A 26,322-nucleotide genomic window follows, 5' to 3' on the forward strand; every position below is an offset into this window, starting at 1 on the left:
TGCTTGGATAAATTCAGGTGTTAGCTGACTCTTCCTTTTCAAAATTTTGCCAAACTTTGACGCTGTGATGCGGTGTTTTCTCTCTTCATACCATATGTTGTTATTTGCTTGACCAGTTGTCTTGGCGTAAAGTTCCTGTGCTGCTTGAAGTGATACTTGAACCTTATTCAAGATGGTTGGAGCATTAGAAAATAGATTCAAGTCAACAGTTTCCTCGCAGCATTTGCTGGGTAGTAAAGGAAAATTAGTAAAACCGTGGCTGGAGGAACTGTTGTTGAGACACTCGGGTTCAATGGGTGTATGCCTGGGCTGACTGTCAGTAGAATTTTCTGTGTGGTTGGTATAATGACCATCGGTAACATTTGAATTTGTTTGAGTAGGAACATGCCCACTTTCATTACTACTTCCATTCATTGCTGGATTGGATGACTGGTAAGAAATTGGATCACAGGAGGTGACAGGATTTGTGCTAGCCATTTGAAATCCTTGAAGCTGTTTGTGGAGCACTGATCCTCTTGCCACTGGCCCAATCAAGGTGTTTACAGTAGGAATATTTCTGTCCTCTGGCAGCATCAAAGCAAATGGAAGTTTTGGATTGATCTCTTGAAGATTTTCCTTTAATTTAACTATGGAGTCGGTCAATTTTTCTTGACTTCACCGGTCTAGGATCATAGAATTGACTATGTATCCCCCTTTTTCTTTTACCTGGCCCATCAGAGGCATGCCTTGGTTTTACAATACTTGTAGTCATTACCGGTAAACAGTTAACTTCTCTTTTTCCTCCTTTGCCTCATTGTTGCGGTTTTGACGTACATGTGCTATTGTCGCACTCTTTCAACTCTCCCTTTCTTGTCATGTCTTCCAGTTTCCAAATAACTGCCATTACATGACAGCAGCATTCGCTTTTGGATGCTGGGCACTGACGATCACAGGATGCTGATTTTATTTTATCAGTACACATATCAATCATGAAACTATAGGGAGCCACCTTAAGGGCTTTCTGACAGAACAGAATACTAAGGACATATTCACAAATCTTGAAACAATGCTTTTATGCTTGAGTGAGACATTTGGCAAAGCATTTTTGCTGAGAAATTGTTGTGAATAGTACAATGTAAGTGGCTCTCGGTCTTCTTGTAAGCTTATAAATGAAATGTATATAATGATATCAGAGTCCTGGATTATTTCCATTGAAACTGTTTCTCCACCACTAACATTTGTGTCTGATAGGGTCTCAAGCAAAATGAATGTCACTGCTCTAAGCTGATTGAAATTTACACTAAAATAAATTGTTTGGTGTTTACGACAGTAGAGTGCTGTTATTTCACAAGCTAGTAGAATTTCAGGAAATTTATCAACAAGTTTTTACTGCCAGGAAGTCACACCAACGTATTTACAGTTTCATGTTGTGTGATGGCGTGACAAGGTGACAAAGTAAATACACACGTGTCAAGAGGGTGAAAGGCTAGAGGTGTGTTTAGGCAGGAAAAATACATGTAACTGCTTGACTTCTTGCTTATAAGACCGGACCACGATCTCTAATGATGTTTTGGAAATTCAAGCTTCCACAGCTGGCAAGGGTAGCAAAATGAAGAGCCACTCACTATAGATGGTCTTAGTTTTCGTAACACCCATACTCAATGGCTGTCAGTTCACAGCAGCTACTACTTTGTACATCTCTCACAGCATCCAACGCTGGCCTAATAATAAAGTTTATAAAAGCTTAAATATCGAGCGAGCCTATTCAACAAGTCTGAGGTGTTCAGCCTTCCAGTCACAAATCCCTGTAAAGAAATGATTCCATTGTTTTAACCAAAAACTAGTGAGACAATCTCAGATAGTGCAGAGCGCAATTGATAGCTCTGGTACAGTAGTCTCATGAGTACTCACCCCTGCTCGGTTCACTTCTGGTTTGTGTCTACCTTGGTAGTCCGCTATGGCTTTTCCCCTTTGCAGTTTTCATCAGTGATATCAATTTCACCTCTGTCTCACTGTTGAACACCGTGTTTGGCTTATTTTGAGCTCATGCTAAGTTCTGTTTGTTATTTCTAATTTACTATCAATCAACTCTGACCAAGAAGCAAACAATAAAAGTTTCAGTTTTAGTGGAACACTTGTACAAATGAAATATCTAAAGTGATATGCACCCGCACTATTTACTCATGCACTGATTTCTAATGTTTTATTTACTGGTCAGCAGAAATAGCACTTAACAGATGACTCATGATGGACTGACCCCCCATTTGCTTATCATTTGCATAATCTGCACTATACCAACAACTTGTAACTTGCTATCGCAATTCACAAGTTAATGACGTATAATAATTTATGTCTATGGTTTGCCATCATTGTAAAATTTTGTAATGTTACAACCCCTTACTTCAAGTGCAGTTACATCTGCAAAGTGTTTAGTTGTGGAACAGATTTTTCTGGAAAACTTGTATCATCACTACTTGGCAAATATTTGTATGATTTTGTTGCCACAGGCCCCTTGCTGTGAAAAATACTACAACTGCAGGTTGTGCCATAATGACAAGGAGGATCATGAACTGGATAGGAAAACTGTACAAAGAATTAAATGTCTCCAGTGTGGCAGCTGTCAAAGTGTAAGTTGCATATCATAGCTACATGTATATGTAGCCGACTTTTTACCGTTAGCTTTTCTCATTTGTATTACAGGGCAATTCCACATGAGTGGTGTCAAAATCCAGATTTTTGAAAAGAGGTTGCACATGAAATTATACCCTGTTCTACATGATTGTAGACAAGTTGAAGTACACAGAAAAATAAATTTCTGCTCCCTCCTGACAACCATGTCTTCAGGGGGGTCCCCAAAGTAACAACAGGCAAGAAATAAATTTTGTAACTTGCTGTATCAAACTTGGAAAATATAAGGGACTTCAAACACTGGTATCAGAAAAAATCCCTCACTGGAGTTAATACATAAGTGGTATAAACTTCACCCTGAACTTTTTTGAAAAGTAGATATACGTGTAACGAAAATAAGTTTCGTCGCGGACATTACGTGATGTCTGCAACATTTTAACAATCTTTTTTCTTTTCTAAAATAACTACATGAAAGATTTTAAAACCATTCTTGTCACACAGCTAGATATCCACTAGAAACACTTTGGTAAAAAGAAATATCTAGTAAACAACAACATTTTCAAAATAATGGCAGCAAAATATTGTTCTGGACGTAAGTCGTGGATGTTACACTTCTTGAAGTTAAGTAAAAACATTTTGAAATGGTTCTTAAAAGCCAAATCATTACACCACAAAACCATAATGTCCTTCTAGATTTGCTCTAGTTTCACCTAACAAACATTTTGAGAAAGACAGTAGCTTTCAAGTGGAATGTAAGCTATTTTGAAATTTCAACAATAGAAGAGGTTCTGCCATTCTGATGAACATAGTCATTTCTTACAGTGCTTAAATCCTTTTATGTTTCCTATTACTTTTAAGAGTTTTCTACAGCTAGTTGCTCTGGAATTTCAAATGGTCCATTGATAAAGTGAGAAACAACAACAAAAGTAGAAAAATGTTTGAAAAGTGGACCCTTCTGTTTCCCCTTGTCTTGGCCAATAATACATGTAAGTAGTTGTGCCAACTCTGTATTTAAAGAAACCTTGAATTGAACAAAACTGCCATTTTTTTCTATTCTCTGAAAAAAGAAGTTATTATTCTGGTGACCAACATGAGTTTCCAGGCTCAGAATGCCAAAAACAGGCTCAAATGTAGATTATACTTGATGTAAATTAAAAGCATTTTGTGTCCCCCAAAATGTGCTGTGATATTACAGGGGTTTTACATGAAGTGCTAACCAGTTTCATTCATAATAACATACGATATTTGCCTATCTTGCCTTATATGACTGAGAAGCATACAGAAAAGCTGATTTGTCTTCTATACTTGGCAATGATTCACACAGCGTAACGTCTACGACATCGGTTGTAACGTCCAGGACGTTAAACTTCAAGTACCTTTGCAAAGTTTTGAATTTCAGTTCAAATGAAATCAGGCTTTTTGAGTCACACAACCACTTAACTGCATATATTTGGAACAGTTCATACAAAACCCCCTGATACTTCACAGGAATTTTGATTAAAAACTAACATGCTCAATATTGTGGTTGTTTTTTATGTAATGTCCGCGACAGTGTTTTTGCGCTCTCTATTTCTAATAGCAATCAGTCAACTGGAAAAATTGTGCAGCCCAGTTAACATGTCAGTAGGCACAAACATGTTCATACAGTAAATGGAAAACTGGACAACTCCTTTTCATCCTTTGTCTGTGCTAAATTAAAGTTTCAAAATTAAGTCTGAACGTAACGTCCGCAACGGTAGAATTGCCCTACAATATAATCAACATGGACGTGAGTCACTATTAATGCTGATGAATTCTATGAACTCCTAAATAGCTCATACAAATGATTATAAATTATGTTATAGGTGGCATCACACTGTACAAATTGTGGAATAAAATTTGGTCGATACTATTGTGAGGTCTGCCGCTTGTTTGATGACCATGAGAAGGGACAGTTTCATTGCGGTGATTGTGGAATATGCAGGTAATGTCAAAGGGAGTGAATATTAAACACTTAATCACTGTTCCTGAGGGAAACAGTTAGTTTTGTTTTCCCGAGAATCTCTTCATCTTGGAAAGCATCAAGAGTTGCTTCCCAGGTGAAGGGACCTGTCCAGTGATTAATAAGTGTTTTGTTTTATAAATGTGTAATAACTTAATGTAAAGTTATAAGGCAAGGAGAAGTCAAAGTGACCAATGCAGGGCTCAAAGTTTATTTTTGGCTTTGGGAGCACTTGTGTGACCAGGTGTAAATTTTTAGGCGCACTGCCGAAATTTTAGGCGCAGAGTTAAAAATTTTAGGCGCACAGCTTCAAATACTTGGAGCACCTAGTCGAAAAGAATACTTAATGCTCCAAAAAGAGCGATTCAGGCTTCGTGTTGCAATATGGGCCTATTCTAGCAGTATTGAACACAACGAAAACAAATAAAAGAATCAGGATATTTCACACAAGGGTTATGCTTAGATATTAACTACCGACGTCGCTCCGTTGAGTATCCGCACTATCCAATTGCTTGTTGTTTGCCTCCCTTTAAAATTCTGTTCAGGAAGATTCTTGATTTATTCAACATCCGGGTATTCGTGAGAACTAGCACGAACTTTGCTCATTTGGCTACTGCTTTCAAGCCATAGAACTCATGGACCGGCCCGTTCCGAAAACGCTAGACATTTTTGTGTGTCAGGCAAGCGAAAACAAAGCTTTCTTTACAAAACGCAGCATTCCATAACAGTTGTTCGCGAAGAAAGAGCACACGATTTAATTCTCATCCCCCGTTTCCACGCTTTCCACTAGATCATTGATTGCGCAAGAATTAAGCATGTGCTTCATTCCCTCCTTCATTCCCTCATTTGCATGTGTCAGCGGAGTTGTTTACAACACAGAACTTGGGGAAAAAATGAACGTTCGAGTTCGGAGAATCCACTGGGAAATTAGGTTTAAAGATGACGAATAGAACACACACCGATGAAAGGAAAATGGTGCAACTTTGTTATTTGGTGCCTGGTTGTGTTATATCTATGTTTATATTTATATTTATCAATCTGAGTACGTTATTATGGTCAGGTGAGTAAGCACTAGAGAAGTCGCACTGTACTTTGGCTTTTAAGGCGCGAGGGTGCGACCACACATGATCATTAATGCTAGTGGTAACCCTGCGATTGACTAGCGTCCCATCGAGGGGGAAGTAGAAAATACTCTAAGTTGCTTCATGCTACAGAAATCAGGATACGCTCCAGCCTACAGGTACAACATTTTGTAGCCTGGACCCATCTAATGGCTTATTAATTTTTAAGCGATGATGTATTGTGTGATGTCATCGCTTTAAGCCGGCATGCTGTATTCCTTTCGATAGTGATTTCTCACTTATTTCGTCACCTTATGTCTGTTGTGCTTATGTCGCACACAATTTATCCCTCTGTGGAAGTGAAATGCACTCTGGGAGTTAGTAAATGAGACAATTAGGTTCAGTGGAGTGCTTTTAATTCTACCTTTTAAAAGAAGATTTAGGGGTGAATTTTGGTTTATACAGTATCGCATAAATTTGCGTTCACGGGCAAACTCATAGTAAGAACATATCCTCCATACATACGAGTTTAGATAGACAAGTAAGTTGCACAGGCGATAGGTGAAGGCTTTGTGGCTTTCCTTTGCCGTTTGTAGGATCAGTGGAGTGTTTTTAATCGATATGGCAAGTACACAGTTAAAACAAATTATTATTTTTTTTATTTTTTTTTTATTTATTTATTTTTTATTTGCAATAACACAAGGGAAACCAATGCTTACTTACAACACTAACTCTATTTACATTATATTGCTCTAATTATTTACACTATTTAAATTACAATAACTAAACGACTTACATTACTAACAAATACAGTTACACGACTTACACAATTAAGAAATACAGTGACGACAAGGGGCAAAGAAAAAAAAAACTGAGAAGAAAAATAGCTAGTTATCATTACAGCTTGAGGTTGTAGTACAGAAACATAGAAAACAGACTAAAGGTATGTGGTACATTAAAAGTAAAACGAGTTATGCATCTGACAGGAGATTAGAAATAGATCAATGGGTAGGAGATAGATAACCCTACAGAAAATATAATCTAAAATATTAATTAAATCCTCATATATCCTGTAAGAGGTTTCCATTTCTTCGTGTCTCCACTTTTTGTTTCTATCTCATATTGTGATTTTAGTGTGCATATGAAAAGCGTAAGATTTGGATGATCATCTTTTGTTTTAGCGAGCCATATGTGATATCGTGCTAAGAGAAAGCAGTAATTTATAAGAGGCGCAAATTGAGAGATATCTGGCCTCAGACCCAAAGCAGTAATATTTGTCAAAGCATAATCTCTAGGAAGTAAATTTAAGTTTTTCAGCCATTCAGTAAGTTTATTCCAAAAGTGAGATGTTTGGCGGCATGACCAAAAAAGATGAATTATTGACTCAGAGGAGGTGTGACAAAAACTGCACTTTTCATCGCCCTGTAGACCTATTCGAAAAGAAAAGTTATTGGTTGGTACACGTCTATGTAAGAATTTAAACTGAAACTCTATCAGCTTAGTGATCTTTGTGCATTTTTTAGCTAAAAGATAGGCAGCATTCCAATTTATGTTGTCATTTATTGGTAGGCCACAATCCTCTAGCCGCTTCTTTTGACTCTACTCTGGGGTTAAACTCTTGTTACTAATCAGTTTTTTATATATTATTGTAGTTGCTTTTTTGACCTGCAAAATTCTTGTTGTAAGTGGCTCATATTCATGGTCGGTGTTCTGTAAATCTTGAAAATTAGAATCAGACCGAAGAGACTTTACAGCCGATATTAATCCCTAGAAGCTGAGAGGGCGAGGGTCTATTTCATACTTACAGCGGAAATCATTTAACGAGAGAAAGTTGTTGTCCGGTCCTAAAAGATGTTTCACCCGAGTTATTCCCTTAGTGAACCAATTTTTAAAAAAAAACTGTTTTGTTGGCTATCTTTATTAGGGAGTTATGCGAAAGTTGTTGATCCAGAAAGTGATCTTTCGATGTTATTTCAGGTTCAAAGTTAACTTCTGCCCAGATTCTTTTATCAACACTCGGAATCATGATTCCGAGTATTGATATTGTTAGTGTTGAAGAAGCCCGAATGGGCGAAACGTCCACTTGAATTAAAGACCTCCTACGAGAAAAGTTCGCATCTTCTTCTGTTTATTCAACCTATATATATACATATATCAAGGCTGCTGCCTAACGGTCGCCTGAGGCGCCTAACTTACGAGTGCGGGCGACTAAAGTTTTGTTCAAGGAGCCCAAGTGGGCACCTAAACATGGAGTTTTGTTTCCCATGTAATATGTCCGATGACTTCAATCTTCTCATGAAATTTGTCAAAAAGTCGTTCACACAATAAATTAAACGGAAAACAACAGCTACTCTGGTTCTATTTTGCTTTTCTCACGAGAAATCTGGGCAAAAGCACGGCAACAAAGTCTCTGTCCACTCACGAAACAGCCGAAAACAGCCATGTTTGAAAATCGCCCTATAATGCATTGCAAGCTCAGTATTAAATAACTGTAAATCATGTATGCCAATGGATTGTGTCTCTATTGATGCCTTACTGATTCCAAGTTGCAAATTAACTACTTTGATAACAAATATTTTTGGAATTGGAGTGATGATCCTGGTGATATGATATTTACAGTTGAAAAAAGATAAATGTGTCTAAATATTTGTCTGATACTTCAGAAAACTTCACTTAGATGTACTGAACGAATTTCTTTAGGTTCTGAAAGGATAATTCAAGTAACTAGCCACCAAAAAGAACACATCATTGCAATTCTCTTTGCATGTATTTTATATTTTATTTATATTTTAAATTATCAAATCAATTGTCGCGACCCCACCCAATATACAAGAATTTATTTTCTCCAAAGAAGTGGCCAATATTGCTGTAATGCTGCCTCAAAATCACCTTTAGTTCATACTGATGTCCCAAGCCCGGGGAAGGAACACACATTTCAGTGAGGCCAAATTCAAACCCCCCCCCCCCCCTCCCAAATGCCTCTTTCATTTTTGTTTGTTTTCATTTGTGGCTTGCATTTCATGATTTGTACAACGTATTTCGTCTTTTTAAAATAGAATTGCAAAACTCAAAAACAAAAGCAGCAATATAAATTTTTATAAAAAAAGCTGCAGCACCTGCATGGATACACCAATAATTGAGTTTGACCAGAAATAGTATTCTTTCTCAGTCATGACCTGATCACTTTGCTAAATGCTTTATTTATAAAACTTGATTGATATTAGACCATATTAGTGTCTCATGGAAAATCTCTGCCCCAGGACCCCTCCCCAAAATTTCCACAATTAACCCCCCGCCATCTTCCTCAACCTCCCCAACCCCCCCCCCCCCCCGATTGACCACGGAGAATTTTATTTGGGCTCCTAAAAAAGTGGCTTGGGCTCCTAACTTTTAGTGGAAGAAGCCCAAAGAGCTCCTTAAAAATTTCCTTAGGCAACAACCTTGTATATATATGTATATATGTATATATATGTAGATTCGTTGATATTGCCTGATGAGTGTGGTCATCCTTTGACCATACGAAACAGCGTCACAATAAAACGATGAATTGAAGTCTTGCTACCATTGTTTATTATCTATATATATGTATATATGTATATACCGTAAATAAATGATTTCACTAGCTGACTCTCAACCTTTGTCTATTGCTAAAATCAACATTTTTCAGCAGCAACCGAGGTTTTACAGTCAGATATGCATAGTATCAAAGTCCATGCTAGTGAAGAGGTCACAATTTGTTGATAAGTTGCATGACACTGCCAGTTTCTGTAGACTCTCAAGTTTCATAGAATATTTAAATTACGTACATTATTCTAAGCTAGCATTTGAAATCACGTGCTCGTTTCGCTTGCTCGTGTATCGTAAACAAACTCCATGTGACTAATTAGAGCATTTCCCCTGATGAATAAAGTAGTCTTATGGATCTTGCCTTCAGAGTACTTTTCCACCGATTCCAAACAATAAAATTTCGACCGGATAAAGACTGAGCTATCTGTCATGACTGGAACTAATCAACAAATGCAATCAAAATGTAGCTGTTCCCACGGTTATCATCCCAAAGCCAAGTCGTGTTAATAAACAAGGACAATTCCCTCAGATTTCAATAAATGCTACCGTCAAAGCGTTTAAATTCGCCAAAATCTAACGCTGAGAGCACACAATAGCAGAGCATATGGTGACTGACTGGAAAGAAGTCAAAGAAAGATCCATGGGAAAGACGAGCTCACATGGCCTGCTCACATATTCACATGTTTGCCACATGTCTTATCACATGTTTTAGCATTAAATGGTACCAGTTTACTGGCCGTGACATGCCCCTGCAAAAATCAAGCGGGGTGGCCATTTTGGTGTCCTTACAGGAATGTGGTTTTTTAGGCCTATAACCATTCGCAGGGAAACCAACTCTGGAAAGCCACAGGTCAAAATTAGGTTTGCGTTCCACTTCGTCGAACACAATTATTTTCATTATTATTATATTATTATTATTATTATTATAATTAAAATAAGAGAGAGTTCTGCGATGCAATCAAACTGCACTAGATTGGCCGGTTGATGATATCCCCTCCACCTGTGTATGCGGTGATGCTTTTACAGTGGACCACGCAATGATATGCAAGAGAGGTGGGTTCGTTACCCAACGTCACAATGAGCTGAGGGACCTAGAAGCCGAACTCCTGAATATGGTTTGTACCGATGTTGAGATTGAGCCTGTCCTGCAAGACATCTCGGGTGAACAGCTGGGAAGAGGTTCTAATCGAGCTCCAGATGCGAGATTAGATATTCACGCGTGCGGGTTCTGGGAGAACCAACGATCAGCATTCTTTGACGTGAGGGTTTGTCACCCTAATGCTGATTCGTATAGGGACCTAGAGCTCCAACAGATATACCGCAATCATGAGAACGAGAAGAAGCGTCTTTACGCGAGGAGGGTTTTGGATATCAAACAAGGAACTTTTACACCCCTTATTTTCACGTCAACAGGCGGCATGGGAAATGAGTGCCTGCAATACCATTCCAGACTGGCGCAGCTGATCTCCATCAAGAAAGGAGAACATTATGCTAAAACAATCTCCTGGATAAGAGCAAGGACATCCTTCGCTTTACCAAGATCCGCACTAATCTGCCTAAGAGGTTCAAGAGCTAGAAGGAAAGCCTTTTGTGACTTTAAGAACATTGATATTGACGTTGAAACCCAGGAGGGAGCCATTATGTAAACACTGTTGAAATAGGTTTTAATAGTTTATTTCTTTTATTTACTTTTACCTTGTAATATACCGATATTGACGTTGAAACCCAGGAGGGAACCATTATGTAAACACTGTTGAAATAGGTTTTAATAGTTTATTTCTTTTACTTACTTTTACCTTGTATATACCTTATTTATAAAAAAAAAAAAAAAGTAGTAGTAGTAGTAGTAGTAGTATTAGCATTAGTTGTAGTAACCATGATATCATGACATATATGATATGACGATGATGATAATAAATTATTATTATTATTATTATTTTGATATTATTATTACTATTATAATTACCGAAAACTTAAGGAACAACAGAATTTCTGAATTTTTTACCAGATACATGTAAGATTCAAGTTTGTATGGAAAAGTGCTCAATAAAGTTTGTTATTATTATTATTATTATTATTATTATTATTATTATTATTATTATTATTATTGGTATTGGTATTGGTATCATTATTATTGTTATTAATTTTTATACTTCTGAATTCCTTCTATGGCAGAGTTGGTGGAGAGGAGAACTTTTTTCATTGTAGGCGATGTGACATGTGCTTAGGAATTCAATTGAGAGGCTCACACAAGGTAAGTTCATCAACTTGTAGATTAAACTAGGGAAGACAGGTTAAAAGAGTCCATGAAAATAAATCACAGTGCCTACCAATGGGATTTCTCTTCTGGTTCTTGAAGTAGTACAGTCATTGAGAACATGAGGAATCTGTAATTGGTTAATAATATGATTCATTAAACTCTCAAACCTTTGTCAGTAGTGACTCTGAACCTGCCCACTGTGCATGTTGACATTGGAAACACTCTCATTCTTTCCATCACTTCAAATTTCTGCACAGCCAAATGTCAAAAAAAAAGCAGAATATGTCTCGCTGACCTAACTTAGACATTGACATCTAACAGTCCAATGTCTAGAATGCTAGGATCGGACTCAATAATTGTTGTCAATAACATTTAGTTGACTGTCACTAACAAATAGTTGTCAACAACTATGTACGCATGTCTTATCTGTGGATGCCCTTAGTTTAAAAAGTTGAGCCATTACAACCTTGTAATCAAAACAATGTACAAGAATGCCTTCAGAAATCTTTGGATATGGTTGGGTCATCTTTAAAAATTCTAACTCAGGAAAAGTTTGACACTGGGAAAGAGATTGTTAATTATTTTGATACATTTTTATTTCAAATGATTTTTTTTTTGAGTAATCATTTTGATTTATAATCTTTGTTGTCTACAGTGCATTGAAAAGAGTTCACGATCGGCTTGTCCCATTTGCTATGAGGTGAGAGCAACTTATCATTGGTAATGTTATACAAAGAAACCACAGAAAGAAAACTTAACTGTAATGTTTCATTTAGAAAAGTCGGTATATTCTACAGGGGTTTCAAAAACCAGGAGAAATTTCAAATGCCAAGGCCTACACCTTAGCTGAATCTGTTCCAGTTTTTAGATGGGTCCCAGTTCTTTCTCTTCCCCGGTGTTAAAGACAACAAAATGGCGGGAACAAGCAATGACACTTTGTCAACTATACTTGATAAGATGCACCTTGCGCATCTTATTGAGAACTTCCAGCATGAAAAGGTAACTGTGGATCAAATATGTAAGCTATCTTCTGAAGAAATGGAACTTTTAGGTGTGAAAGATCGCAATGCAATGATGAATTTAAGGTTACAGTGTTTAAACTACGGTAGCAATCCACCGCCAAGGAAACCAGGAACACAAGTGTGTGGTGCTCCTGAGTACTTAATTTCTAAGTCAGTTTTAGAGGGGTACCTGGAGGATGGCTTTAATATCAAGGACATTGCGTTGTTACTTTCTGTTTCAGAAAGTACCGTTTATCGTAGAATGGGTCGTTACGGCCTCAGTCAGTTGCAATTCACAGAAATAACAGAAGGTGAGCTTGATGAAGTTGAAGAAGAAATAACTAGGGAATACCCTTCTTGTGGAGAGGGACTGTTAAAGCAAATATTGGCAGATCGGGGAATAAAGGTTCAGAGAATGGGGCTCCGTGACAGCATTCATAGAGTCGATCATGAGGGAGTCGAAAACAGGAAGAGAGGCCGTCTATGTCGAAGGACCTATAATGTTCAGGGTCCCAATCACTTATGGCACATAGATACAAATCATAAGCTCGTACGTTGGCATCTGGTAGTAATAGGGGTTATTGATGGTTTTAGTCGCTTACCGGTCATGCTTTCATGCATGGATAACAACCAAGCTGAAACAATCCTGAAGTGTTTTTTGGATGCAGTAGATGAATTTGACCCGCCGAGCAGGATAAGATCTGACAAGGGCATGGAAAATGTTGATATTGCCGAGTACATGATTTCCAGAAGAGGAGTCAATAGAAGGAGTGCTATAGTTGGAAAAAGTACACAATCAGAGAATTGAACGCCTATGGCAGGATGTTTTTGAAGGTGTTTTAGGACTATATTACAGACTATTTTACTTCATGGAAGACGAAGGAATTCTTGATCCTCTGAATGAGATTCGCCTAGCTGCTCTTCACTATATTTATTTGCCATTAATCAATGAGAAGTTAAAAGTCTGGAGTCGGGCGTGGTCACGCCACAGGATGTGCACTACAAGATCCTCACCAATCTGTATGTGGGTATCAGGCCAGTTACAAAATCCATTGGGTATTGAACTGGTGGGATCAGCCATAGATAATTATGGGGTAGAAGGTATTATAGACGCTGACATTGGGGATGAGTCTGAAGGCAGGCCCATTCCTTCTTCTCTGTCATTGCTGCTTTCGGATGAATGTAAAAGTGTTTTGGTTGGTCATCTGCCTTCAACCCCCCTGACCGAAAATTATGGAGTTGAGCATTACTTGAAATCAGTTGAAATAATCAAGAATTATACAGTGGCAGTTCCAGGAAGTCCAACAGAACAACAACAATGATGGGTACTTTACTAACAGTGTATTTAACTTAACAGTGGCACTACAATAACATGTATGCTTGTCAAAATGCATACCTTTCACATTAACTTGAACAAAACGAGTTTTTCAATGTGTGAAATCATTGAGCATGAAATATATCAAATTGGTTATGCTAGCAATAACAATTTCAAAAATTACTAAACTCAACTGCAATGTTCTAATGACTGCTTGCCAAAACATAGCCCACTAACCCAACTGCAACATAGCTGCTGGAAACTCTTCAAGTCTTAACTGCTAGTCTACCTACGAAGTAGAACCTCGTCATCTTTGCAAGAATTTCCGGCAATATACAATGGAATCAGCTCATCATACTGGAATTGTATCCCTGGCAGTACTGGCAACTATGTTGCTGGTAGGTTGGTAGTATATAACAACCAGGCTTTACTCCTAAAGTAAGACTCTTTGACACCTTTTTAAAAATTCAAGTGTTCTTTAAAACAAACTATGTAAAATCTACTGCAATTTTACGTATTTTCTGATGAGAAGTCAAGAAACTACAGGTAACATCAAACGATAACTTCCGAACTTACAGGCATCTCTACATGTGTAAACGACTTACACATGACCAAAGAATGCATTAACAAATGCATAGTCATACAGCCCAAACAAAGTATCAGTTTCCGGAAGAGGCATGTCTATACTTGCATGGGGTAGATATAAGGTATTACTGCATGTGTGGGCTGTGGGAACAAATGAGTTTGACACTTCTGTGAAGTTAAGTGAAGGATGCAGCTCAAACCCCAGCACAGGTTCCTCGTCAGTTCCGGTAACAAACTGCAACACGTGGCCCAGTGTTATAGCACCTCTTCTGCCACCTAAAGTTACATTATAGTACCGTTATTTATGTGTTAAACAGCTTGAGCAGTAACTTATGCAATAAATAACAGAGTAAAAACTCACTTTCGCAAGCAGAAAAAAAATATATCAACAAGCTCAAAAGTGACCCTTAAGCTGTAAAATAATCACAGTAATTATACTTGTCAGGACTGTATGCTTTAACTACATGTACACCTAGCCTGCACTACTATTCAGCGTAAGTATGAAAACCAATATAGGAATTGATTCGTCACAAATATAGAACTCTGGAACTCTGTGAAGAGTGATGACCTGCCCACTAATGGTATTGCTATTCAAATGATGTACATATAAACAGCAGTCAATCTAACATAGTACAATAAGTTATCCGAAAAAATGAAATCTAGCAGTCTATCAAGAGAACAATATGTAAACTTTGACATAAATGTCCATTTTATGGCCCTAAAATTATATTAAGAGCCAATTTTCTTTGCAATGCCAAACAATTTGTTTTGGTCATTTAATGCTAAAGTAGAGGCTGGAGGTTCTTTACCCACCAAGAATTTTTTTGACAGTCATGTCAAAGCTCTTGTACTCAGCCAGGGTTGAACACAATCACTTATGAACTGGTAACTTTTATTTCATTCATTTAGTGCTGTTGATAAAATATGATTTCAAAGTACAAAATACAGAACAGAGACAACTTACTGGCTGCTTCTCTCAAGTACTTGGTGAATGCTGCATACACCTCATTCTCAAACTGCCTTTTATTAGAACCAGTTTCACTGAAACAGGGCTTCAATAAGGTTGTGAGCATTTTCATACTTAACACTCTGGCTTCACTTGGCCTAAACAGATGAAGACATATTAGCATGACCTCACACACCTAACAGAAAAGAGAAAGCAATGCATACAAGAGTTGGGCAAGTGCACTTGTGGTTTTATTTTAACCTAGGTTTACATGCCATCTTCCTGCTGGTAATATAAAATCTCCTGGCTTAACCACCAACTGACCAGCTAATCAGCAGTGACAATAACAGCTTTTTTAACCTAATTAAACTGGTATGTAAGAAACAATGATCATTTTGGTTTCCAATAAAAGTAACATTGTTCCAATATGCTGTGAAGACCACTTAACATGTATTCCAAATTATCATAATAAAAATATTTTATATTAGGAAAACTGTCTCTTACCTGGTATATGCCTGTTTCTTTAAGCCCTGTCTGGATGTTGAGAATTGCTGGACACAAACTACTGCCAGGTTTCTGAAAAATGTTGTTAAGCATCTCTTCATCTAAGAACTGTGGTATGTTTCCATTTTGGACAGCACTCAAACCTGGACCAGCAAAAATTAAAAGCCGTGATAAAGATGAGGTTAGAAATAATCATGTTTGGCATTTTAAGTTACATCCCAATTGACTGTGAAAACTTTAGAGACTATAGCTCTACATCATTCCGTAGTTATGTAAGAAATTTGCTTAAGCCTGACTTGATGTTTGTTTGTTGTTAACAAAAAACCTGCCTACATGTGGTTACTGATATTGCTGTAGCCTCTTTGTCATAAACACATTTTTATTTAAGGAGTCATTTCCAAGTTGGAAAAAAAAAATAAAAAATAAAATTCTCATTGCATAAGATGCCATAAGATGCCATAAGATGCCATGAAGGAGCAAACTATTTGTGTAGCAACATTTTATAGAGAAATTATCAACTTGCATTGCAAAAAAAAGTTTATCAAGATAAGATTCCTTACCCATGATTAGCCCAACCATGAAGTAGTCTTCTGCTAAATGCTCACAGATTCCTTGATCAAAGTATTTCTTCTTTATTTCGGACAGGGCCATTCTAAAAAACTCTTTTCTTGGACCCCCAAAATCTGTAGCTGACTAGAATATAATACAAAAATATCTTGTCGTTTATAATTTTTTCAGAGACTTGGGGGCAAACTTTTAACCTATATCATATGTAACTATCAACTAAAACTTTGAAGAAAGGATAGTGAATATAGCATTGATTAAAGTTTTTGTTATGATACCATAACAGCTCTCTTTGAGATTAAGGACAAATTGAATATCCATTGAACAACAGATAAAACTAACCTCATCATAAAACTGAACTTCCAGTGTTACACGGTAATTCTTATGGAACTTCAACTCATCAAAAGCTGTATCAAGTAACTTGTCTCTGTTGACTAATATGAAATTAGTCTCCCCACTGTTACACTGTGTGACATCTGTCAATTCAAGGGATTGCCCAGTAACAATCTCTTTCTGGAGACATCTCAAAATTTCAACTGGGTTGCTTATGTTGAGTTGCAAACAGTATGCTACCACTTTGTCCACAATTTCATCAACTGTAAGTACTGGCTCGGCCAGTGGAACTGTTGAAGTCCTTGAGCTGAAATCTGCATTCTCGGGCTGCCCCAAGGTTGAAACCTCTGGGATGCTTGGGGTGAGGCTAGGATAAACGATGTCTGGGTCAATGTCTGCCTGCTTTTCTTCCACAGAGGCCCCAAAGGTGCTGCTTTCTTGGATTTTTTGTGGCTCTGATCCAAACACAGAAATACTCAGGGTGTCATCATCCTCAGATTCAGAGCTTAGGAGACCTTCTCTGGTCTTGCACATCATAACGTGAAACCTAAGGTCTTTCATTAATACCTCCTTGCTACAGATAATGCACTTGTCTTTGACTTGGGATTTGTTCTGTGGAAGGATGCTGACTGTCAACAAATTCTTCTGTATCGGCCGCAAGTACAACTTGGATTGTGACCCCACATTTGCCTTTAGATCTTTGGCAGCCCAAGAACAGTTCAAAGGCTTCAGTTCTTTGACACCCGAGACACAGTACATTATTTCGAATCCTCCTGACTCCTTCAATTGTGGGAAACCTTTGACCTCGCCATCCTCACCCTTGTCACCACACGTTACCTTTTCTAACACATCTTGCTCGTTATCTTCTAAGTCTAGTTTGATTTTCTTCATGCCAAGTCCAGCATGAAATAGCACTTGCTTTTCTGCCGACGACGGAATCCTAGATTGATGGCGGCTGGCTAAACAAACGAAACTTACTGTCCAAGTCCTTCTCGAAGAAAGTTTTCTTTTCCCACCACGGCCACCCCTTCTACTACTGCCACTTCGTCTGCTGAAAAGAGCCATGCGTTCGCTAAGAGCAGCTGCAGCCGCAGACTGATGTTGTTTTTCAGCGTTAGCACAAAGCGCACAGAGACGATGACGATCGCCAATCGTAGTAAGGCCAAGACGTGAAAGCACCTCGTCAGACAACTCTGCCACATTTTCAGGCTCAATTTTTTCGGAAGCAAATTTCGGAATAAGAGACTCGAGTTCAAGGTCCTTCAGAATACTCTCCATAATGTTTTTTTCTTCCACGGGCTGATCGGAATTTTCTGTTCCCGCTATTTCGTTGTCTTTAACACAGGGGAAGAGAAAGAACTGGGACCAGTTTAAAAACCAGTTTAACCAATTCGTGATAGTGAGTAAAGCCTGGCTACTAGAGCTTGGTATCGGAAGTGAGGTCAAGAAGACATATAGACGAAACCACATCACATAATGATCAAACCACATAGCGAAGATACCAGACAACATAACAGCGTAACCACATTACATCATGACAAGTGCACAAAACATAACTTAACAACCTCAATACATCACGATAAAACCACACCACGTAATGAAGTTATTACACCACATCATGATAAAAACACATCACGTCAGGACCACATTACAAGACACAATGAAGAAACCACAAAACATAATGAAGCAACTACAACACGTAATGAAGGAACCACACAACATAATGAAGTAACTACAACACATAATGAAGAAACCACACCAAATAATGATAAACAACCACATAAGAAAGTTATGGCTTTCCATAAGACATCATGTATGTTCATCTTTGTTTATCTTTGTTTTTGGATTGAATTATTTATAGCTGACTAATGATTTATAATTGTTAATTAAACAATTTGATAAAACGCCGTGATGCATAATTATCATTCAATGTGTTTTTTTCTTCCTTTTCATTGGCTAAGAGCTGACCAAATAACCTGATTAACTGCCTACAAATAACGGTCTGCTCATGTGTAGTACTGTCTAAATGTGTTTTGTTGCAAATAATATTCTGCTCATGCATAATATTGTAACCATTATTTCTGGTAAAAAATGGCAAAGTGATTTAAATAAGAAAACAAATTTGGTGATGGAATGATAAAACATTTATTAAAGTCGGTTATCGCAAAATATCGTTATTTAGCAGTGTCTCGCAGATCAGTTATTTGCCTCAGCCTTCAGCTTCAGCAAATGATCCAACTGCTTTCCACTGAGAAATCATGACATTTTGCTCAACCTCATCCACTAATTGTTAAAGTGCACCTAACCCCAAAATTTTTTTTTCGTTAAAACGAATCTAGGCTTTATTTGAAGCATTTAGGCAAAGAAATTTTTGAATTTGGTTGAATCCTCGATTTCCTTAGTCTCCTTCGCAGCCGTTATTAGGGTCATCACGCAACGTTCCTCCCCACTAGTAGTTAGTGGGGAGGAGCGTTGCGTGACGACCCTAATAACGGCTGCGAAGGAGACTACGATTTTCTATGCCCTTTCAAAGTCGCGCTTGAAGTGTTTGACGACCGCGTTTTAGGGAGTCTGGGGCGGCGCTTCCTGATGACGTCTACCCAGGAACCAAACACAATGGCGCCTCAGTCAGCTCTCTGTATTTGCTGGAGAAAATGGAAAACAAAACTAATCGTTCCGATGTATTTTGGGACTAAAACGTCCAAGCTTTGTCTCAGAATCATTTTGTTTCATCACTGGAGTCAGAGTTAAGTTTTGATTTGGAAGACACCAAAATAAACTTCGATCGAGCACGTTCGACAACTGTGAACTCACTGCTTAGAACTTTGAGAGCAATTTACAATTTTTCAAGCGACAAAGGGGAAGACTTCTTTGCCGACGAGCTGCTTGTATATTAGGAATGGAAGGCTAGATACGAAGTGGAGGAGCAGGCAGACGAAAAGTAGGAAAGAAAACTCAAGGACTGCTTTGGATGGTAATTTCGTCAACTAAACATAAGATTCCCACTCGTATTTATAGCCCGTTTACATTTGTCCTTAGCGAGAATGTATTTTGTCAAGGTATGATTGTTCTGTTAAATCCAGTTTGTGTTTTACTTTCTGTTGAATGCTTCATGTTTATAAGAGCGACGTACGTGTTGCAGTTTTCGAGACTTTATGACTTCCAAAACATTGGCTTCGATCGATTGAAAATCATACTGTTTGGACCTGTATTTTTGAAGCTGCGAGAACAAGGTGGAAGGAAACATTTCATACAATTACCGATTTCACATTGTCACACGTTTTAAGTCTTAACTCCAAATAACCAATGTAAATTGTTCTCAAAGTTTGCAGGGAAATTCGTCGGATAAGCGAAAAGGATGTGTTTCCTAAGCAGTCCGCAGATAATGTTCCGCGGTAATTTTTTCGACGCTATTGCACAGAATCTCTGTCGCACTGTACTGCTGATTTCCAAACCTTCGAAAAACTCTGTGAGTCTAACAATTTTGTTATGATGTAATTCTAAAGGATTAATTTTCTACTTTTATCTAAATCGAAAGAGAAATAAGTGCTGGTTAGCGGCGTACAGTTGCGACCTATTTACATATCAGTTAATACACTTCTTGATCATGACCGGATCACACAACTTTGCCGATTATGTTATAAATACTGCGGGATTGTAAGATATAGGTTGTCGGTAGTATTTCTAAAAATTTCTGGTTAGCTTTAAGCAGAAAATTTATGAAAATAGCGTTCGAAAGTCTGCGGAACAAATTCCAGTGAGAATTCTTTAATGGTTCTCACAGATTCAGTTCGCTTGTTTCGGTTCGACAAAATCAACCGTCGTTTACGTCTTTATTGTACCATTAGCCGATCATCGTCAGTAAATTGTACAGTATATCTTTCTTTAAATCTGGAATATTACTGCAACAGCCGATAGCACCTCTGGAAGGCGTTTCTGCGCACTTTTCGAATGTGTATTGCACAATCCTGAAGGAAATGAGAGGACTTGAGATACCGAACCTTCCCGGGTAGACGTCACAAGAGTCGCTGGACCCATTCTCCTCAAACTCGGTCGTGAAACAAAATGGCGGTGTTTTGGAGCTATTTCGAGATTTCGTCGGGGCACAGAAAACCGAGGATTTCACGGAATCCAAAAATTTTTTCGCAGAACTATTTCAAATAACAAGTACATTCGTTTTAGCGAAAAAAAAATTTTGAGGTTAGGTGCACTTTAATTATTCTCAAACAGGCAATAATTGCATCACTTATTTATGCAATGCTTGGATAGCTCAGTAGGATGCAGGAGTGTAGTCTTGGTCTAACGTTTTAGGATCACTGGTTCAAAATCCTGTACAAAGGATTTCTTCTGTTTTTTTTTTTTCTTTTTTCTTTTTGCTGAGATTGAACAGTGGTTGGTTTTCCAAAATTTCCTCAGCAGAAGGATGCCATGCATGAGATAATTATTTGGAAATTTAAAGTACATCTAGGAGTTAACTAAAGCAGACTGGCGCTTATTACTGAACACTATCAAATGTTGCACTAGTATACAAGCAAACTAACACAAGGAGATCCCCTTCACTTAAATTTGTGTTTGGCTAGTGTCAATCTGTATCCTAACTGCCAAGTAGAGGTGTCATAAAAACTAAGACCCTCAAAATCTAAGACTTAAGACCCCATCATGGTTTTTAGGGTCTTAGTTTTCGTGACACCCACTGACAAGTCCACCCCTCTTAACAAGAGATCTGAATTATAACCTAAATTAATGCCCTGACCATAATTAATTTGTATGTAGCAAGTCAGAAGAAGGGTCACCCCAGCCTCCCTTGAATGAATACCGAACAGTCTTAAACTGTTGTGATTCAATTAATAACTGATTAGAATAATTAACTGAAACAACTCAATGGGATTCACTTCAGACGTAAAATGCTAGGATACTTTTAATCACTGTAAATTTATTTTCTTACCTAATAAGTTCAGCAAGGCCTACTAGGGTTAAAAAAAAAACGTAAAATAAGTAAAAGAATTAGAAAGCATGAAAATTATTGCATCTATCAGTATGTGCAGTTGCCTTGAGATAAATAAATAATTAAATAATTAATAAAATAAATATCAAGTAAATAATTTATATAAATAGATAAACAAGCAAAATAACAACAGACCTAGGCAATTTTACCATTTTTTCATCAGGACATTCACACATCGAGGATACCTTCTCATGTTCCTGCTTGTGGGCACTTACTTCACAGGTAAAATCTTATATTCCACTTACAGTACAGTAAAAACATGCTTGTAAAAACCTAGCGGTTTAAGTACCTGCAGGCATAAATTTGCCTTGATTTTAATACCCAAAAATATAAGGACCTGTTTAGCTAAACAAGATCAAGCAGGTTCTTATAGGTGGGCTACAGTTAAATTACAAAATGATAAACATTTTAACCAAGGAGTGTGACTTTGAGATTGCAAATTTATTTACAAGAAAATACACGTACATGATACAGTTGTGAATAAAATAATACTGTATATATAAGGATTAAACCCAAGATTATTTATTTTTCTGGTAATCAACAACCGTAATCTCCTTCAAAGAAACTAAGAGCCTAATTGAGAACCTACTTAGCCTAAATTGTCATTAACTACCCCAAAAATTAATACAAGAACCTATTTTGCCTGACTTCAAAAATGTAGGGTCTTACCCCTGGGTTTTTATTGTATCAAAGTGTCAGCCCAATAATGTGAAATATTGATGTTTAAGGCACTTGTGCCCAAATTATTCCCACATACAGATTTTTTTTAAATTTTGCCATGCAGTAGGGTAAAATCAAGTTTTGACAAAAAAGCAAAACAGGGGCGTCACTGAGCCCATTTTTAGTGCAGAATGCACTATTGGGATGGTTTTGGGGGCTTCCTTCTGCTATGGCACTAAGGCACTATTGCGCTATGGCCCTATGGTGCTATGGTGTAAACTTTAATGTTTGTTTAATTAATTGATTTCAATTAATTAATTAGTCTAGAGGCAAGGAAGTGGTGGGGGTGAGGTAAAACATGTTCCATCTATGTTAGTTAGGTGTGAACATCACAAAGCTATATATTTGTCTCAAGTAACCCCTTGCTCTCCTTCTCTTTAGAACAAAACCAATTTGCTCTAAACACATGCATAGATTAGCTAGCGTTCGTGTCTTCTATACATTAGGTGGAGGATACATTGCACATGGGATCACACACAAATGTTGAGTGGATTTCCCTGTGGTAGAACCACCTTCCTTAAATAAATAAGTTTTAAGGAAGTGCGTGCTAATTGTTTCTGTGGATCCTAACTGCGCACACAAACTCGCATGCCACGTCATGCATGAGAGCATGCACTAAGTAATAAAATGAACAATGATAGGGCAGATGGTCATTGCTTTAGCTTTGCCTGGATTTAACCCATTGACGCCTGAATGAAATTGCCTGCGACCCACCGCTAATTCTCTGGCGTTTTTTGGAATATTTCAGAGCAAGCGAACGTACAAAAATAAACGATATGCGCAGTAACCACAAACACAAGATCAGGTTTCAAGATATCGTTTATTTAAAGTTGAATAATTGAAGGGTCAAAATATTAAAAAATATTAACAAAAAGAACTCAACCTGACATGTAAAACTGATAAGTAAACAAGAAATTATATTATTTCTTTACCGCACGACAAAATGTCCCACAGAAGCTAAGAAAATTGACTTTACGAAAATGAGTTAATTATTGACTTTGGAGGAAAAAAACAAAATCAAATTCAACAGAATTTCATTCTTGTACTATAACGGCTAACGTTTGAGAAAACAACGAAAAATAAAAGCGAAGAACTCATGTAAAACTCAGTCTGAAAACAAGAAATTGAGTAATTTCTTCGCCGCGCGACAAAAATATTACGACGCTCAGTTGATACGCACCTCTCGTATCGTGCTCTGTGATTGGTTGATGCATGCGACATGGTTGCATGGGTTGCAAGCATACGATTGGCTTATTTCGTCTGCGTAATACTAGCTTGGCTTTCGTCCTTGAATTTATTTTGGTAGCTTAGCTTTGTGAGTGCTTGATCTTCGGAATTTCAAATTGCGTGATCTTCAGAATTTCAATTTCAATGTATAATACCTTACTACATTTGCTTCGTTATTCTTCGTTATTTGAGCTTGCTTTTTTACTGTATATATTGGTTTCGTTTTGACATTGCCTCGCTTCACTTCGTTCTTTGTTCTTCGTTCTTCGCTTCGTTCTTAGACATTGCGTGGTTTCGTTGTAACATTCCAATGATTCCTTCTACAAGCACAAAACGGGGGTTTGGTGAATGTTCGCGTTGCAAAAGTACATATTCAACGCGTTGGAAGCCAGCTAAATGTCAGAGATGTGGCTTCCATCTTGGTGGAACGAAAGAACCAGCAACTAAAAAGCCAAAGAGCTGTTGTCCTGGCGCTGTTGTTGTTTTAGCCACCAAGGAGATGTCAATTTTCTCGGCTAGAACAAGTACACGCGACGATGGTTGTTTTGTTATGAAAGAAGGCGACATGTTCTTTTGTAGCCACAAAGACTGCATGACTTTGTGCAACTTTTGTGTCTTCGGGGTGTGCTGCCTCCTTTAGTTGCAAGCATTCTGACGAGTGTAAAGATGCTGTTCCCCCTCAAGACACATTGATAACAATGGGGTGACAGGCCTGCACAACTCCCATCCACGTGTAATAGCCGGTTAAAGCTTTGCTCTAACGAGTATATCCTTTAGGGATCTGCCCCTTTTGTACGAGACAATAGGGGGATCTTTGAATATTCTTCTAAGCAATGGTTGTTGTTGAATTAAATACCAGTTCTGCAAAAGTATTTGCTTTAAGCTGCTTTAAGTTAGGCACTGATGGGCGATATTGTGTGACAAAAGGCAAGATTCGCCTGTCTTGTTTACGTCTCTGTTGTAGGGCAGCTTTTCTCTCCTCAAAGGTAATTTCTGCGAGAGTTGTTGAAACAAGAGTTTCAGGATACCCTCTTTCGATGAGATTTGTTTTAAATTGTGAAATAGCAGTTTTGAATGCTGTTTCAGAGGAGTTGGTTCGGAGAAGTCTGAATGCTTCGCCCTTGATGAAGCCCTTTTTGACCCCTGGTGGGTGGCAACTCGAGAAATGCGTGTACTGAAATGTTTCAGTAGCTTTGAAATGAGTTTTAATGTCTAGTCTAGACTTTTGTGCAAATCTTTCGCCTTTGTAAACTTTTGTGTCGAGGAACGTTGTTTCCATGTCGGAAACTTCAGCCGTGAACTTGATAGTGGGATGGTGGCTATTTGCTAGTTCAATGAACTGCGTGACTTCGTCTTTGTTTATATTCCAGATAGAGAATATATCGTCAATATACCTTTTCCAGGCGAGTGGTTTTTGAGCGCTTTGATTTAAGATTTGTGATTCTACCTTTCCCATAAAGATGTTGGCAAAAGCGACTGCCATTTTTGTACCCATGGCTGTTCCATGTGTTTGGAGGTAGTTTTTTCCAGTAAACTGGAATGAGTTTTCTTGAAGTATAAGTTCAAGCGCTCTTTTAAGATGTTGTGTTGGGATGAGGGATTCTCCTTTATAGTAAGATTCGTATGCGTTGCATACCGTTTTTATCCCCTCCTCTTGAGGTATATTTGTGTATAGGCTTGTCATGTCCATTGAAACAAGGATAGCATTCCCTGGTACTCTAGTTTTTCCTATGAAATTGATGAAGTCCGTCAAGTCTTTCAGATATGACTCCTGTTCTTTTGCTATGGATGATAACAATGGGGTGACAGGCCTACACAACTCCTATCCACGTGTAATAGCCGCTTTGAGAGTTTTGCTCAAACTAGTATATCTTTGAGGATTTGCCCCTTTTGTATTGTACGATAGGGGGATCTTTGAATATTTCGCTAAGCAATAATCCTGTTTTTAGGAGGACATTTCACCAGAGTAGAGCCGTTAGAGGTCATAGGTCTGCGTGGTTTCCACTGTTATCCGCGTGTAATTTGTAGACTTTGGCACCTCTGTTTTTCGCCACATGTGACTTTTTTTGGCTCATTTGATTGCAAGATATGTTTTAAGCTCTCTAAATATTAGCTCTGGAGGAACAAAGTTTGAAATATTCCGTGAGCATGTTGGTTACTTGCATTTTGTATTATTAGGTCAAGATTCTCCCATACAGACCTGCTCGGTTGATAAGAGCTAATTAATTCTGGTCCACACAAAAACTCTGTCACTCATTTTATTATTTAAGGAAACCCTTTAATACAGCCACCCCGTTAATACAGTCACGTTTTTGTGACCTGTTAATGGCCGGATTAACGAGGTTCCACTGTGCTTACAACACAGGTGTCCCAAACTCACGATTCGAGGAATCAATCAAATATTACCCCCGCAACCCTCGCAACCCTCACAACCCTCGCAACCCCCACAACCCTGAAAACCCTGACAACCCTGACAACCTCCACAACACTCACAACCCTGACAACCCTCACAACCATCACAACCCTGACAACCTCCACAGCCCTCACAACCCTCGCAACCCCCACAACCCTCACAACCCTCACAAGCCCCACAACCCTCACAACCCAGACAACCCAGACAACCCTCGCAACCCCCACAACCCTCAC

The 26,322-nt window shown here is 38.1% G+C and overlaps 3 protein-coding genes and 1 pseudogene across 3 annotated transcripts in view; 1 reads left to right on the forward strand and 3 right to left on the reverse strand.

The window, feature by feature from the left end:
• Positions 1 to 26,322, forward strand: part of LOC110066850 (RING finger and CHY zinc finger domain-containing protein 1-like) — a 62,734-nt gene that overhangs the window by 3,768 nt on the left and 32,644 nt on the right. Inside the window, exons 2-6 of the mRNA XM_089286682.1 lie at positions 2,487 to 2,606; positions 4,452 to 4,570; positions 11,392 to 11,470; positions 12,132 to 12,176; positions 21,893 to 21,951. Of these exons, the coding sequence (XP_089142808.1) occupies positions 2,487 to 2,606; positions 4,452 to 4,570; positions 11,392 to 11,470; positions 12,132 to 12,176; positions 21,893 to 21,951 (422 nt within the window). The remainder of the gene's footprint in view (positions 1 to 2,486; positions 2,607 to 4,451; positions 4,571 to 11,391; positions 11,471 to 12,131; positions 12,177 to 21,892; positions 21,952 to 26,322) is intronic.
• LOC149114062 (uncharacterized) lies at positions 14,394 to 15,507 on the reverse strand. Its single transcript, XM_089286686.1, has 2 exons — positions 15,342 to 15,507; positions 14,394 to 14,653 (listed from the first exon to the last, which is right to left on the reverse strand). Exons 1-2 carry the CDS (start codon positions 15,505 to 15,507, stop codon positions 14,394 to 14,396), a joined length of 426 nt encoding a protein of 141 aa, XP_089142812.1.
• On the reverse strand, positions 16,611 to 17,285 carry LOC149114063 (uncharacterized). Its single transcript, XM_089286684.1, has one exon. The coding sequence runs from the start codon at positions 17,283 to 17,285 to the stop codon at positions 16,611 to 16,613; it is 675 nt and encodes a 224-aa protein (XP_089142810.1).
• On the reverse strand, positions 24,284 to 25,404 carry LOC149114064 (uncharacterized; annotated as a pseudogene).

This window comes from Orbicella faveolata, unplaced genomic scaffold (genome assembly GCF_042242905.1).
Source record: "Orbicella faveolata isolate gen_17 unplaced genomic scaffold, um_ofav_v1 contig_14, whole genome shotgun sequence".
NCBI lineage: Eukaryota > Metazoa > Cnidaria > Anthozoa > Scleractinia > Merulinidae > Orbicella > Orbicella faveolata.

Excerpts from the sequence above, each read along its gene's own strand:
- LOC149114062 (XM_089286686.1), bottom strand. The coding sequence starts at position 15,507 with ATGCTAATATGTCTTCATCTGTTTAGGCCAAGTGAAGCCAGAGTGTTA. Across the intron at positions 14,654-15,341 it reads GTACTTGAGAGAAGCAGCCA|GTGGCAGAAGAGGTGCTATA; the intron begins GTAAGTTGTCTC and ends ATGTAACTTTAG.
- LOC149114063 (XM_089286684.1), bottom strand. The coding sequence starts at position 17,285 with ATGAAAGACCTTAGGTTTCACGTTATGATGTGCAAGACCAGAGAAGGT.